Source organism: Galeopterus variegatus, unplaced genomic scaffold, assembly GCF_000696425.1.
Source record: "Galeopterus variegatus unplaced genomic scaffold, G_variegatus-3.0.2 Scaffold964, whole genome shotgun sequence".
Lineage (NCBI taxonomy): Eukaryota > Metazoa > Chordata > Mammalia > Dermoptera > Cynocephalidae > Galeopterus > Galeopterus variegatus.
The window spans coordinates 453800-469656 of NW_007727075.1; the positions used below are offsets into that span (position 1 = coordinate 453800).

At 54.5% G+C, this 15857-nt stretch overlaps 2 protein-coding genes across 2 annotated transcripts in view; both read right to left on the minus strand.

Moving 5' to 3' along the window:
* Positions 1–26: 26 nt before the first annotated feature.
* EPOR (erythropoietin receptor) lies at positions 27–5187 on the minus strand. The gene is made up of 8 exons (XM_008573800.1): positions 4937–5187; positions 3955–4087; positions 3362–3540; positions 3125–3282; positions 2515–2668; positions 2342–2429; positions 894–981; positions 27–801 (listed from the first exon to the last, which is right to left on the minus strand). Exons 1-8 carry the CDS (start codon positions 5049–5051, stop codon positions 190–192), a joined length of 1527 nt encoding a protein of 508 aa, XP_008572022.1. The 5' UTR covers positions 5052–5187; the 3' UTR covers positions 27–189.
* A 4937-nt stretch (positions 5188–10124) lies between these two features.
* LOC103591370 (ral guanine nucleotide dissociation stimulator-like 3) overlaps positions 10125–15857 on the minus strand; it is an 8199-nt gene continuing 2466 nt past the window's right edge. The window contains exons 3-12 of the mRNA XM_008573808.1: positions 14522–14578; positions 14326–14412; positions 14092–14124; positions 13884–14005; positions 12948–13043; positions 12792–12860; positions 12607–12703; positions 11581–11733; positions 11380–11494; positions 10125–10346 (exon numbers count right to left, since the gene is read on the minus strand). Of these exons, the coding sequence (XP_008572030.1) occupies positions 10228–10346; positions 11380–11494; positions 11581–11733; positions 12607–12703; positions 12792–12860; positions 12948–13043; positions 13884–14005; positions 14092–14124; positions 14326–14412; positions 14522–14578 (948 nt within the window). The 3' untranslated portion in view covers positions 10125–10227. The remainder of the gene's footprint in view (positions 10347–11379; positions 11495–11580; positions 11734–12606; positions 12704–12791; positions 12861–12947; positions 13044–13883; positions 14006–14091; positions 14125–14325; positions 14413–14521; positions 14579–15857) is intronic.

A 15857-nucleotide genomic window follows, 5' to 3' on the forward strand; every position in this document is an offset into this window, starting at 1 on the left:
TTTTTAAAAAAAAAAAAAAAAGAATAACTGCAAGTTTGTTACTTCCTGAGCAGGATGGACTGGGCAGACAGCCAAGGTCATCAATGTCCCTAGTCCTGAGGGAAGCTTGCCATCCCTGTTCAATAAGTCTTGGGCCTGGACTGGCACTTCAAGTCATGTTGGAACCCCATGCACCTGCAGGCTGGAGTCCTAAGAGCAGGCCACATAGCTGGGGGGCGGAGGCTCAGGGGCTGGGACGAGGCTGTTTTCATAAGGGTTGGAGTAGGGGCCATCAGATGAGCCCTCTTGGGCTCCCTGGGAGCCCCCTGAGCTGTAGTCAGCTGAGATGCCAGAGTCAGACACTACAAGGTACAGGTACTTCAGGTGGGGTGGAGTGGGGGGCAGCTCTGGGGGCAGTGCCCGCAGGTGCAAGAGGTGAGAGCTGGGGTCTAGGATGGTGTACTCGAAGCTGGCAGCTGAGGCCCCCTCTAGCCTGGTCTTCAAGGCCAAGGCAGATGAGCAGGAGGATGCTTCTGAGCCTTCATCTGTGGCCACTGTGGCCACGCTGCCACCAGGCTCTGGGAGGTCCTTGCTGAGCGGGCTTCGGGGCAGCAACCACTTGTCCAGCACCAGATAGGTGTCGTGAGCCTGCTCACTGCCCACTGGCTCCAGCAGGGGCCCCTCGTCATCTGCCCCTGGCTCTGCTGCTTGTGTCAGCCCCCAGCAGCGCTCAGAGAGGACTTCCAGGGGGGTAGATGGGTCCTCTGTGAAGGGGGTGCAGGGGCTCCACCACAGGCAGCTGTCATTCTGGTACAGCCACAGCTAAAGAAACAGCACCAGCCTGCTCAGAAGCCTGGGGTTCAGCCGCAGGAGCAGGAAAGCCCCAGGCCCTGAGGGACAACTAGGCCACCTACCTGGAAGTTCCCCTTGTGGGTGGTGAAGAGGCCCTCAAACTCGCTCTCGGGGCTTGGGATGCCAGGCCAGATCTTCTGCTTCAGAGCCCTGTTGAAGCCAAAAGAAACAGGTACATGGACATGAGTTCTCAAATACTTACCAATACCCTTTCAGCACCCAGTCACAGGGCATAGATGTGGCCCCCTGAGATCACAATGGGAGCAAGGGCTTTGGCTCAAGCATCAGCAAGGCCCCACAGAAGGGTGACTGGAACAGGGTTTTGAGGGATACATAGGAGTTCGATATACACTGAATTATGCTCCCTCTAACACCGGACCAGGCTTTACATGGAGGTCCATTATATCAATTCCCTACTCACTCCTTTCCATGGTTCCTGAATGCAGTCAGAATGAAACCCCCTCCCCACACCCCTGCATGATCTGTCCCATGTCACCTTCCTTACCTCGTTGCCCACCACTCCCCCATCACACACTGCTCCAGTCATATGGCTCTTTCTGCAGCTGCTTCTTTGTTCCAGGTTCATTCACACCTCAGGGACTTTGCACTTGCTGTTTCTTTTTTTGGTGGCTGGCCAGTGCAGGGATGGAACCCTGGACCTTGGTGTTATCAGCACCTCACTCTAACCCACTGAACTAACCGGCCAGCCCTGTACTTGCTGTTTCTTCTACCCATTTTTCACATGGCTGTGTCCTAACAACCTTTAGGTTTCCACTTCGATGTCACCTCCTCCCAGAGGCCATCTCTGACAATCCTGTCATGTCCACATGTCCCATTTGTTTCTGCAATATCATTCATCACAACTTATAATCAAATATTTGTTGGTTCCATTGTTTGTTGTCTGTCTCTCTGACTTGACTATGAGATCAACAAGGTCACGGACTTGTGGTCAGGGTCTGGCTTGTTCTTCACTGTCTCCCCAGTGCCTAGCATGTAGTTGGCACTCAACTTGTATTTCCAAGCAAGTAAATGAACAGGGCCATGAAAGACAACTAGGAGATTGCTTAGCGGGCCAGGGAGGAAGGGCATTCCAGGCAGAGGGAACAGGTGCAAAGGCTTGGAGGTGTGAAACGTCACGGTGTGTGCTTGGAATTACAAATATCTCAGGTCATAAAGCGTCTGAGGAGCCTGACACTAGGGGCGGGGAGGCATTCAGGGGTTTAAATCTTTCCATTAAGCCCATCTGGTTGATTTTACAAAGTTGATGATATTGGGAAATGGAACTAGCAAAAGGAATCCAAGAAGGGGCAGCCATTGAGGTAGAAGGAAAACCAGATGAATGTCCCCAAGAGTAGAGGGTATTAACTAAGAGTCTGGGTCTGGTCTGGCTGGCGTCCCAGCCCTACCACTGACTCCTCACTGTGTGACTTCTCTGAGCCTAGGTTTCCACAGTGAAAGAGGGACATTGGTGGGGAGGACTATGGGCCAGGTGCCCGAATAGGGGGCTCACCGGCGGTGGGCGAGCAGGGCGAGCACGGCCAGCAGCAGCAGGATGAGCACGAGGATGAGGGAGAGCGTCAGGATGAGGGGATCCAGGTCTGGGAGGCGGGGAGGACGTCAGGGCGGTGGGCTTGTCCCGTGTTTCGCCCCAGCCCCTTCTACGGCTCCCGCCTAGGACCTCACCGCTAGCCGTCAGCAGCGACGCAGGCTCCGACCAGGCGCTCCAGAAGCCACCGAAGCTGGGCTCGGCCATACGCGCGCGTACCGCGAAGGTGTAGCGCGTCCGGCCCCGCAGGTTGCTCAGCACGCACTCGGTGCGGCCCTCCAGGATCTCCACCTGGGGGCGGGGCCAGTGAGGGGCGGGGCCAGAGGGCGGGGTGGCAGAGGCGGGGCCCTGGAGGACTGAGCCAATCAGGGAGAGGAAGGACCTCTCTCAAGCCTTGCGATGGGGCCGATGAGGGCAGGGGGCGGTACCCAAGGAGGCTAGAGCCAATCAGGGCAGTAAAAGGCGGAACCTGAGTTTTTTAATAGTGGAGCAAGAGCGTGTTCAGGGGTCGGAGCCATAAAGGAGCTTGGGGTTAGGGACTAGAGGGGGTGAGGGGTTGGGGTTCAGGTGGATTGAGAAAGAAGGCATATTAGTGGGCGTGGAGATATCTGGGGCATCAGGGTAAAGGGATGTGGGGCGTCAGGGGTGAGGTCATGGGAGCAGGTCCGTGGGACCGCCTGGGCGGGGCTTCGAGAGGCGGGGCGGGGCGGTAGAAGGTGGAACTTTGGGGACAGGAGGGGGCCTCACCCTCTGCGATCCCCCTGCGCCGCTGTCTGCCAATACGTCCACCTCGTAGCGGATGTGGGTCGTCATGGGTGCCCCTGGGGGCGGGAGCCAGCGCAGCACCACGTGGCCACCCTCGTCGGCCCGCCGCGCCAGTAGCCCCACGGGGGCGTCCAGAAGCACTGCAGAGTGGGGGTCGCTCAGGTGGGCGGAGACCGAGACCCCCTCCCCCGACCTCTCCCCCATGCCAGCCTCACATACCCACTTCGTTAACGTGGATGACACGGCGATAGCGCGGAGCGCCCGAGGAGGCGGCTGTGACGCGCAGCTCTAGGGGCACGAAGCTCGACGTGTCGGCCGTAGGCAGAGAGCACCAGAAACGCACCGCGCCGCGGGCGGTGGGCGCCTGGTGCAGGCGACATGGCTTCCATGGCTCACCCCTGTGCGCCCAGGGACCCGGGAGGGAAGGGAGCAAGTTGGGAGGCCGGGGGACCCGCGAGTTTGTCGGCATTGCCCGGACCGTTGGGGGCCTTTTGGATACTACCACGAGGGGGAGTCCCAGCCCCGACGTGGTAACGTCTGAGCCCTGATTTGGAGGGATGTTGTCCCAGCCCTTATGGTGGGGTCGCGTTCCAGCAGCGATCGCGGGAGTGTTCCAGCCCCGGCCACTAGGTGGGGTGTCAGTCCCGGCCCTGCGGGCTTTCCCCAGTGATCACGACCGGAGGCGCAGTCCGGTGATCACGACCGGAGGCGCAGTCCGGCCCAAAGCATCAAGGGACGTCCCAGGCTACGACGTCCGGGGAGCTCTGTCCCGCCCGCCCCCTCCACCATTTGGGACATCTGGCCGGACTCACTCGAGCTGGTAGGAGAAGTTGTAGTTGGGGCCGACCCCGGCGCTCGCCGCTTCCTCCCAGAAACACACCAAGTCCTCCAACCGCTCGGTGAAGCACAGAAGCTCTTCCGGCCCGCGGGCCGCCAGCAGGGCCGCTGGGTGGGGGAGGCCAAGGGGGGCAGTCAGGGGAGCCGAGCCCTGTCCTCGGGCCACAGCCCACTCCCCCTCCCTCCCTCCCGCCGCCTGTGAGGACCCGATAAGAAAATGCCCCGCCCCGCCCTCTCCTCCAGCGGGGCCCTTGGAGGGGTCTGCAGAGGGGGTGCCCCCCGAACTTCCAAGCACAGGTTGCTTGCTTTACTGTCACCCCCTCCACACACACACAGCTGCACACCCCGCTACCGGCTGAGCTGTGCGCAGCGGTCAAGACCTCGGTCCAGGCTGCAGCCCCGCCTCAGCCCGGGACGCGCGCACCCTGGGGTGTGTGTGGAGGAGGCGGGCCGCCTATCGGCTCCGGCAGGCTCCCCGCTGCCCGATAGCGCCAACCGTGCCCCCAGCCCCCTCCCTCCACCGGCCGGGCAAAGGATCTGGCGCTAGCATGCAAACCGTGTTTACAATCGCTGGTGGCCTGGCCCCTCCGACTCGGACCCGGGCTTTATCCTCCCTTCCTCTCTGGAGGGTCTGCTTGGATCCCCTCCCCTCAGGAACTCAGAATGAGAAGTCTAGACCCAGCACCACCCCTGCGCCATTAGGATTTAGCATGTCCCAGGCTCCTCGAAAAGATACGACAGCCCCTCTATAGCTTTCCCCGCAGGATCCAGTCTGGGGACCTAGACACCGGCATGCCCCACCAGGACCCAGTCTGGGGTTCAAACACCCGCTTGGCCCCAGAAACCAGTGTGGAGTTTAGGAACTCGGTATGGCCCCCAGGACCCAGGCTGGGAGTTCAGGATCCAGCACTGCCCTCCAGGCCCCAGGCGGGGGACCACACACAGCTCCATTCTTACCTTTGCTCTCAAACTTGGGGTCCAGGAGGTTGGGTAGGGGGGCCCAGGCGGCCCCTGCCAGCAGGAGACAGAGGGAGCCGACTCGGGGCCAGAGGGGCGCCCCGAGGTGGTCCATAATGCAGCCCCCGCCACAGGGGGTGGGGGTGCCAGGGCTCCTGCCCCTGCGTCCCCCGCCCCTGGCACAGTCCACAGCTGGGTCAGCAGCTGCCTCCGCCGGACACAGCTGGCCAGGCCCTTCCCGGCCAGGCGCCTCCAAGTGGCAGCTCCACCGAGGAGGCGGGGCCAGCACGCAGCCTGGGCAGAGATAAGCGCCAGGCGTGGGGCGGGGGCAGGGTCCCTCTGGGGATCAGAGACCGCTTAGGGGATGGAATCAGCTCCCGATCTGACGTCAGACACACTTTTTTGCTATGTGACCCTGGACAAGTGACTTACCTTATCTGAGCTTCAGCCTTCTCATCTGTAAAATCAAGCCTGGCACATAGCAAACATTCCAAAACTAAGCTACTGATATTATCACGCTAATTGGCATCTTTTCCCACTCTGGAAATAAATAATAAATAAAAATCCTTATAACGCCTAGCAGTTGAGTGTTTGCACAGTGCTGGGCTGTGCCGCCAGACAGCAGATAAAACATGGTCCTATATCTGTAAAATTACACATATTTGGGAGTGTGAGATTGCATTTATGATTTTTTTTGATTTTTTTTTTTAAAGATGACCAGTAAGGGGATCTTAACCCTTGACTTGGTGTTGTCAGCACCACGCCCAGTGAGCGAACCGGCCATCCCTATATGGGATCCGAACCCGTGACCTTGGTGTTACCAGCACCGCACTCTCCCGAGTGAGACATGGGCTGGCCCTCATTTATGATTTTTTGAAAAAAAGTCTTGCTTACTTACCCTTTTATACTTTTGGTTTTTTTAATTTCACAAGGAGTATACAGTTCTTTTAATGATCTGGAAAGTAATTATAAAACAAATCATAGAAACTATTCCTTGGGTGGAGCTTCTGAAGCTGGGGTACATCTGCACAGAGGTGTATGCCTGGGGGAGGGGGTGGGTACCTCATTACTCTTGCCTGCCACAGACTAGCCAATCAGAGCAGGCCATTCCCGGAGGAACAGTGATTGATTCAGGGTGAACATGTGACTCAAAAGCAGCCAATGAGCCTCCATCCTGGGACTTTTGTTTATTTTTTTAATTTTTATTTATCTTTTAATTTTTTTTTAAAGACGACCGGTAAGGGGATCTTAACCCTTGACTTGGTGTTGTCAGCACCACGCTCACCCAGTGAGCAAACCGGCCATCCCTATATGGGATCCGAACCTGGGACCTTGGTGTTATTAGCACCGCACTCTCCCGAGTGAGCCACAGGCCGGCCCCATCCTGGGACTTTTAGCTAGAGGAATTAAAAAGGGGTTGCACCTTTAGATTGGAGGATGGGCTGGGCAGAAGCATCTTTGCCACTGGAGGAGAAGAAATTGACTGATGGTGAAACTAACTTGGACTTTTACACTGTTTCCTCTAACTGGAAGACTCTTCCTGTAGATATCCACCAAGCTCATTCCCTCACTTTATTCAGGCCATTCTGCCTAAATGTCACCTCCATAATGAAGCCCTCCATGATTACCCTATTTAAAATAGCAACTGGGCTGGCTGAATTAGGTCAGTTGGTTAGAGTGTAGTGCTGTTAACACCAAGGTCAAGAGTGCAGATCCCTGTACCGGCTGGCTGCCCCCCCAAAATAAATAAAAATTAAAACAATAAAATATAATAGCAACCCTCCCACCCTTCACTCCCTATCGCCCTTAATTGGCTTCCCCCCCCCCTTCTGCATCTACTGTGCTTATTATCACTGGACGTGAATGAAGGTACAAAAAGTACCTTCCACAAAGTTTGTGGAAAGATTGAATGAAAAGATAATACAAGGTGATGGCTGGTTAGCCCACTTGGTAGAGCACGGTGCTGATATGATAACGCCAAGGTCAGGGGTTCAGATCCCACAAGACAGCCGCCCAACCCCCATCCCCAAAACACACACACAAAAGATAAAAAATAAATAAGTAAAAGCAAACGAGGAGCTGGCCCGTGGCTCACTCGGGAGAGTGTGGTGCTGATAAGACCAAGGCCATGGGTTCGGATCCTATATAGGGATGGCTGGGTAGCTCACTGGGTGAACGTGGTGCTGACAACACCAAGTGAAGGGTTAAGATCCCCTTACCAGTCATCTTTAAAAAAACATGAGGTCTGTGCCCTTGGGAATGGATTGATCCATACATGGAGTAATGGGTTGATGGTTTAATGGGTTGTCACAGGTACGGTACAGATGGCTTTAAAAGGAGAGTAAGAAGGTTAGCTCTCTTGCTCAGGCCATTCTCTTCATGTGACACCCTGTGTGGCTATAGAGTCACTCAAGAAGGTCCTCACCAGATGGGCTCCCTGGACCATGGATTTCCCAGCTTCCAAACTGTAGGAAACAAATTTCATTTCTTTATAAATTACCCAGTTTCAGGTATCCTGTTATGAGCAACAGAAACGAACCAATACGGGATTGTTTTTTGCCTATTAACTAATCAGGATATCACATTCCTCTGAACACAGTGATGGGTTCAGGGGTGGATTCTCTCGCACCCTAGCCAGTGCCTGGCATTCCTTTATTACTCCAGGGACAATGTTTAGAACCCTAGGGATTTGCTGTTATTTGAATATCCCCCTAAGCTCCTGTTGGAACTTCACCTCCAGTATGTTGGTGGGAGATGGGCCCTTTAAGAGGTGATTAGATCGTGAGGTCTGTGCCCTTGGGAATGGATTGATCCATACATGGAGTAATGGGTTGATGGTTTAATGGGTTGTCACAGGTACGGTACAGATGGCTTTATAAGGAGAGTAAGAAGGTTAGCTCTCTTGCTCAGGCCATTCTCTTCATGTGACACCCTGTGTGGCTATAGAGTCACTCAAGAAGGTCCTCACCAGATGGGCTCCCTGGACCATGGATTTCCCAGCTTCCAAACTGTAGGAAACAAATTTCATTTCTTTATAAATTACCCAGTTTCAGGTATCCTGTTATGAGCAACAGAAACGAACCAATACGGGATTGTTTTTTGCCTATTAACTAATCAGGATATCACATTCCTCTGAACACAGTGATGGGTTCAGGGGTGGACACATGACATAAGTTGGTCAGTGGGGATCTGTTCTGGGACTTTTGTTGGAGCGGATGGGAAGGAGGGGCTCTGACGCATGGGAGGCGGGAGCTTATGGGAAGTAAGCCTGGCACTCCCCCCCCAGGAGGTGTGAGCCTGCCTTGGAGCGGGGCTATATTTACATGTTCTTTTGGCTACTGCAACAGAGACTCAAATAAGACTGGCTTAAGTAAGATAAAAATTTATTTCTCTCATATAATATTCCAAGTAGCAGCAATACAATATGGCAGTTCCCTGGTCTTAGTTGTCCAGGCTTCTTCCAGCTTCTTGCTTAGCTATTCAGGGGGCATGAACACCCAATCAAAGATGATCCCCTCCACCTCTTCATTCCAACCAGCAGGAAGCAGAAAAAGGGGGAAAAAGAGGACACACCCCTTCCCATTAAAGGCAGGCCCTGGAATTTGCCTATGTCCTTTTACTTTACATATCATTGGCTAAGAGTTAGTCACAGGACCACACCTTGCTGCAGGGGATTCAGGAAATGTGGCGATTACTTTGCGTGGCCAGCTAAAAATCAGTGGTTCTATCATCATAGAAGAATTGGATTTGGGGGGACAGTGGACAGTCTCATTCTCAGAGCAAATCAGAGCCAAAAGACAGCAACAAAATCCTGATGACAACCTTAATCCAACTGTGCCTGAAGCTGCACCTCTCAGACTTTTCTTTTCTTTTTTTTTTTTTTTTTTCCTTTTTGTCTTTTTTCGTGTCCGGCAACAGATCGCAACCCTCAGTGTCGCGCCTGTACCGGACCGGGACCGGCAACGGGATCGCAACCCTCGGTGTTGCTCCCACACCTCGCTCAGCCAGTGAGCGGGAACCGGTCTGCATGTGGGATCCGAACCCTCGGCGGGAGCACCACCGCGCTCCCAAGCGGCGTTTTTTTTTTTCCTTTTTGTCTTTTTTCGTGTCCGGCAACAGATCGCAACCCTCAGTGTCGCGCCTGTACCGGACCGGGACCGGCAACGGGATCGCAACCCTCGGTGTTGCTCCCACACCTCGCTCTGCCAGTGAGCGGGAACTGGTCTGTATGTGGGATCCGAACCCTTGGCGGGAGCGCCACCGCGCTCCCAAGCGGATGTGAACCATTAATTTCCTTTTTTGCCAGTGCTTGTTTGAATTGGATTTTTCACCACATGAAACAGAAAGAACCCTGATTGACAGAGTGAGATATAAAGCCCCGTGTTGATGTCCAGCGCAGAGTAGGAGGTCACCAGTGGCTGTGATATTATTGCTGTTGCTGCTGTTACTGGGTTGCAGTTGGCTCTACAGCTCACATCGTCTCGGCTCCGTCTATCCTCCCCAGCACAGACAGATGGCTCACCCCTTTATTTTCACTCTCATGGCCCTTATCGACTCATGTGTGATGACATTATTTACCTCTCATTCCAATGGAAATTCATTTCTTCACTCTCCCATAGACAAAACAGAAAAGAGGCGTTTCACCCCAAAAATGTTGGGGGAGGAAGTCCTGAACCCTCTGTGTGTGACAGGCTCCTCTCTGGCATCCAGTCATGCCTCACCCCACCCCTTTCTTTGAGGTCTTAGCTTTTCTCTGCAATTTTGTTCTCGTTTTCTGTCTTGATAAAGGGCGGATGTGGCACGCAGGTGGACAGCACACAAGAGTGCCTCCTGATTCATCACTTTGGTCATTGTCATCATCTACTTCTGTCAGTTCAAATGTGTCTCCAACAGTTATATGATTTCTCTAGGGAGTGGTCTGACCCCCCCCTCCATGCCCCTCTGTGTTTATGGGATGGAGCTCTCCACCAGCCACCACGTGGGCTGATGTCTTGGGAATAGGGATCTAGGGACAAGAAGGTCTGAGAGATGGGGTCCAGTGGGCTGGCCAGTGAGCTCAGTTGGTCAGAGCACTGCATTATAACACCAAGGTCGTGGGTTCAGATCCTTCTACTGACCAGCCACCAAAAAAGAAATAAAAGTGGAAGGGAGAGCCACAGATTACAGAGCACAAAGGCTTCTCCTGGGGGATGGAGGCTGTCCAGGAGAAAGATCCACCATCCTCATGGTGATAGAATCCTGGTCTTTAGCTTCCCATGGGGCCTGTGTCCCAGGGGGAGGAGAGGCCTGCCTCAGGTCGAATACAGAGAGGGCATGTGCTGGGTCCCTTCCTTCCGTCGCAGCACGAAGTCTCCGGGGGCAGCTGGACTCATTGCATAGAAGACATTGGCATTGTCAGGAATCAGGAGCTCTGGTCAGGGAGGAAGATCATGGTGATGGGCTTGTACAACCTCATGCCTCCCCCATAAAAGACCTGGGTAACCTTCTACCATTCACCCTAGGGCCTGAACAGCTTTGGGTCCCTCTAGTAAGTGTCAGGCCAACTTTATTCTCCTCTCATTGGGAATCTGGACAACTTCCCACTCAAAGCCCATAAAAGCCTATGCCTCCCCCCACCATAAGCCTGGACAACTCCTATCTTTTCCTCCTGGAGTCTGGACAACCTGCACTACAAGTTCGTGCAAACACCAGCCACCCACCCCAAACGACTTTCTGCCCACCCCACCCCTCTCCTCCAACCATTTCCCAGCCAAGTTCATACTCTCTCACCATGAACTTGAATGACTTCTCAATTCCGGCCTGCACAACCTTATGGCCACACTCGATGCCTGAACAACCTCGTGGATTCTTTCCTAATATCCAGTCAACTCTGTGTCACACCGTTCAGCATGAATACTGTCAACCTCTTGCCTTTCCCCGTCAAAGACTGGACAACCTCCTACTGACCACTGCACCAGACAACCTCATGCTCCCCCAGCCTGAGTTCAATACCATTTGGTGCTCTCCCATCTCAAGTTTGGATAACTTCAGGGTCCCCATGCTTTGCCTGGATAAACTCATTTTCTCACAAATCCAAGTTCACCCCCTTCAGTTTCCCACCCCACCATGTGACCCCAAACAACCTCATGATCCTACAAACTTAAGGTCCAATAACCTTCTACAATCCCTTCTCCTATTTGACCCTGGATAATCTCATTGCCCCATAAATCCTAGGAAGATGACCTCTGATGCCTCTCTCCCTCACACTGAGCCAGGACAATGTGATGACCCCAAAGAATTGAGGCACAGACATTTTATGACCTCTTACCCCTGCCCTCTGTGCCTGAACCACCTCAAGGCCCTCTGAGCCCAGGTAACACTGGGCTCCATCCTTGACCCTGGCCAGTCTACTGCCCTCTCAGCTGCCCTCCTCCCAACCTGGGCTCCAAGCTGTCCCTGCTCACCCCTGTCCCCAGGAAGGACTTGGAAGAGCTGGTAGTCCCGGTCCCAGGGCTGGGGGACATTGTGTTTCTGCAAGGCTCTCCGCACCACACTGGGGGCTTTGTCCTGACTAGTAAGCTGGAAGAGAGGGGCAGGAGTGCGGTGTGAGTGCCCCAGTGCCAAAGGCAGGGCTGTCCCCAGCAGGCCCCCCGCCAGCCCCTTACCAAGATGCTCCGATACAGGTTCCCATGGTCGTTGTTGATACTGATGCGGATGATGCGGGCCTCTGAGCTCTGCTGCCCCAGGAGAGGCATGCGAGGGCTGCCCAAGGGCAAGGCCAGGGGCTGGGAGCCTGGCAGGTCCGGACTCAGGGGCAGCTGTAGGCAGTGGGGGTCAGGGCTTGCAACTTTGCCCATCTGCAGAGGATGTGGGGCTGGAGACCACGATCCTCTCCCCCACTGGTGTCTTCAAGAGGCCCACGCTTACAATCCCAAGTACACACAACTACACACCCAGAGCCTGGCATGCAATTAGGGCATACACATAAGCCCACATATATGTCATTGTAGCATATACAGACCTTGGTTCTCTGTTACAGAAACATGTACACATGACCCTTATACACACAAACCCACGCTCACACACAAGAAATCCTGTGTACACAGACAGCAGTGTGCAAGCACTTGCCCACGGCCGGCATACACCCACAGCCCATATCAAGGAACAACCCCACAAATGGCAGATATTCAGACCCACTTTCCCCTTCAGGTATACAGATTCCTAGGGACACCCATGTCTTTGAAAAAGTGTGTGACTGCTCCCGAGTGCCCCGTGCAGTTCCAGATCTGAGCACAAGCCAGATTGTTGGACGATCGCTCAAACAGGACCATGGAGATGCACATGGTACCCTGGATGAATATGCAGAGTCCTCAGCCAGTTGCCATGGAGACGCACATGGTACCCTGGATGAATATGCAGAGTCCTCAGCCAGTTTCCCGTACACACACTTGGTCCCATAATCCTGTGTGTACACGTACACACACACGCACACACACACACACAACCCTGGGTGTCCGCAGACCATGGAGATGCACATGGTACCCTGGATGAATATGCAGAGTCCTCAGCCAGTTTCCCGTACACACACTTGGTCCCACAATCCTGTGTGTACACGTACACACACACGCACACACACACACACAACCCTGGGTGTCCGCAGTCCCACATGCACGCACAAGCAGTCTTGGTACCTTGGTGCTGGGGCCCTGGGGCCCTGGGGAGTTCGGGGGACAGCCAGGAGGAGGGTCCCTGGCTGTAGGACTGGATGGAGGGGACCCTGGGGACAGACTGGGGGAGACACAGAGCTCGAGGTTGGGTGGCTGCCCGGACACCTGATCCTGCTGTCTCTAGTCCTTTTACCAAGTGAGATGCTCACCTGGAGGTGGGTGAAGAGGGATCCCCAGGACTCCCATCAGAGAATGAACTTTTCTCTCGGGCCAGCTTCCTGAGGATGGGGATGGGGGATGTGGCTGAGGCCAGACTCAGCCCCAGGAGCAGCACCCTACACACACACAGACACCCCGAGACTCACACGCTGAGGCGCTTGGTGAGGCTGATGTGCCGCCGGAGCCGTGGGGAGCTGGGGCAGGAGGCAGCCGGTGGCTCGATGACACGGGAGACTCGGTAGCTGAGGGGTCAACGTGTGGATGGAAAGGGGGACCGGGAAGCAGCAGGAGGTGAAGACATAAGAGTTAGAATCAGTTGGGAGCCGGGTTCTGGGTGTGATGGGGGAGCAGCCACTGTCAGGCTCCAAATGTCAGGGTCAGAGTTGTAATTGGGGGTCATTGAGACACCGGGGTCTTATCAGGGAGTAAGTGGGATGGCGTGGCTGGCAGGTCACAGGGGGATTCATGATGCAGGACTGAGTCAAATTGGGTCAAGGTCAGATAGGGGTCAGGCAACCACTGGGGCCAGTGGTCCAGGTCATGATGCAGCCGGATGCAAGGAAACATCTGGGAAAGTCGAGCTGGGTGGTCAAATAAACACCAAATTTGGAGTCAGTTACTCACAACTGGGGGTTAATGATTGGGGTCAGGGAGTCAGATGGGGGTCATGGGTCAGGATCAGAAGTTGGGGAGGAGAACGGATGGGACAGTTGAGTTGAAGTCAGAAAGACAGATGGGGTCAATGTTTAGAGGTCAGAGGTCGACTGGGGCCCTTGATTGGGTTGCAGATAATACAAGATCACAGGTTGGGGCTCAGGGCTCTGGAGGGATCTTGGGAAGAGCTGGAGAGGTGCATGTGGTGAGCAGAATCCAGGGTCAGCTGGGGTGGGGCTGGGCCAGGCCACAAGGTGGTCACCTCTGCTCCTCGCTGAGCTGACGCTGGGCACGCAGGGCGGCCAGGATGGGCGGCCGGGGGCTCAGGCTGTAGCTCTGACAGCGCCTCTGCAGCTGCTGGATGCGGGCAAGAATCTCCCACTCCTGGGGGAGCAGCCGCTGAGACCTCCAGGCCACAAGGTGGTCACCTCTGCTCCTCGCTGAGCTGACGCTGGGCACGCAGGGCGGCCAGGATGGGCGGCCGGGGGCTCAGGCTGTAGCTCTGACAGCGCCTCTGCAGCTGCTGGATGCGGGCAAGAATCTCCCACTCCTGGGGGAGCAGCCTCTGAGACCTGAGCCCCGCTCCATTCCCCCCCCCGCCAGGCACCCGGCACACCCACTCCCATGCCCACTCACCTTCCTCCTCTTCTCAAAGTTGATGAGATCCCCCTGGGGACAAAGTTCATCTGAACTAGAGCTTCTGTGGTCAAGGCTCAAGGGTAAAGTTCATGGACTGGGATGTTAGGAACCCCACTGTGCTAAGGGGGCTGGGGTCAGGGGTGCAGGCAGGATCAAGGGTGGATGTTGCGAGTCCCACTGTGCTGGGGGCATGTGGAGTGGGAGTCATGAGTCAAGGGTCAGGGGTCAGACCTCCAACATGTCCGGCAGGGCTGTGTCCAGCATAACCAGGTCCGTGAGGAATGTGCCAAGGTAGGGAACAGGGCCTGGGGGTGGTTTCTGCAGCCCCCAAATCCCCTGTTACTCTCAGCTGTCACTGCCCGTCACCCTCCACGCCCCTCCTCCTCCAGGGACCCACTTATCCCCCAACCGAAATAGTGTCACTCACTGTTGGCAGGCTTCCTGGGGGTGAGTCCTCCTCTTGGGGTCCATCAGTGGCCTCTTCCTGGAGGGGGGAAGGGAAGGGCTGAACAGTCTTAGGGTGTCCTTTGACCCTTCCTCAGAGAAGATGTCTCAAGACCCACCAAATACACCCATTTTGCTTTCAGGTATCCCAAGGAGCTGGATCACCCTGGGGAAAGTGAACTGGGGGCAGGCGGAGGTATGCAGATAAACAGCCGGGGGCAGGTCCCACCCAGGGATGATGGCAGGTGGAGCTTATAGGTGCCTTAACACACAAAAGAATCTTTGTCCCCAGCCTGGATGGCACAGGTCTCCTGGGAATCCCTGGGAACAGCCTGAATTTGCCCTGATAGCACTGCTGTGCCTGGTAATTATATAATCCTGGGGGGCAGTTACTATTGCCGTCTGGGGCCTGAGTCCCCCTTCTGCCCTCGGCAGGATCCATGTCTGTCTGGTTCATGGAGGAGCAAAAACAGTGCCTGTTACACAGTAGGTGCTTAAGGCAGAGCCCCATGTTCCTCGAGCCCTCATTATTTGAGACATTCCTTTGCTAACAAGACATTTATTGAGCACCTACTCTGTGCTATGTGCCATTCTGGGGATTGGGTAGACAGCAGCTATAGTGGATTGAATTATGTCCCCCAAAACTCTCTGAAGCTTGAATTGTGTCCCTCAAGTTTTATGTATTAGAAACTTAGTCCCCACTGTGACTGTTAAGAGTGTGGGAAATCCTATTATGGTAATTGGAAGGTGGAGCCTTGAGGAGGTGATTAGATTCTAGGACCGTGCCATAGTGAATGGATTAAAAATGGTGATCAGGGGTGTGGTTCTGAGGGGTTTAAAAGGAGAGGAGAATCTCTCTCTCTCTGTTTTCTCCACTCACACCATCTTGCAGTGTGAGACCCCTGGTTCACTGTCACCACCACCAGATGGACTTTGGACTAAGCCTCCAAAGCTGTATGCAATAATTTTTTTCTTTATAAAATACCCAGTTTCTTCTTCTTTTTTTTTTTTTTTTAAAGATGACCGGTAAGGGGATCTTAACCCTTGACTTGGTGTTGTCAGTACCACGCTCACCCAGTGAGCCACGGGGCCGGCCCTATAAAATACCCAGTTTCATGTATTTTGTTATAAGCAACAGAAACGGACTAAGACAGAAAATTGGTACCAGAGAAATGGGGTGTTGCTATATACTTGAAAATGTGGAAGTGGCTTTGGAATTGGATAATGGGCAAAGGCTGGGGGAAGTTGGAGGAACAGGCTAGGAAAAGCCTAGATGTTGGTGAAAGTTTAGAAGACAAGAAAACCAGGGAAAGTTTGGA

Bases quoted from the DNA above. Each gene is read 5' to 3' on its own strand.
- EPOR (XM_008573800.1), bottom strand. From the start codon at position 5,051: ATGGACCACCTCGGGGCGCCCCTCTGGCCCCGAGTCGGCTCCCTCTGT. The intron at 3,541-3,954 runs GTGAGTCCGGCC...CTGGGCGCACAG, and splicing joins AACTTCTCCTACCAGCTCGA to GGGTGAGCCATGGAAGCCAT. The intron at 802-893 runs GTAGGTGGCCTA...CTGTTTCTTTAG, and splicing joins CCCACAAGGGGAACTTCCAG to CTGTGGCTGTACCAGAATGA.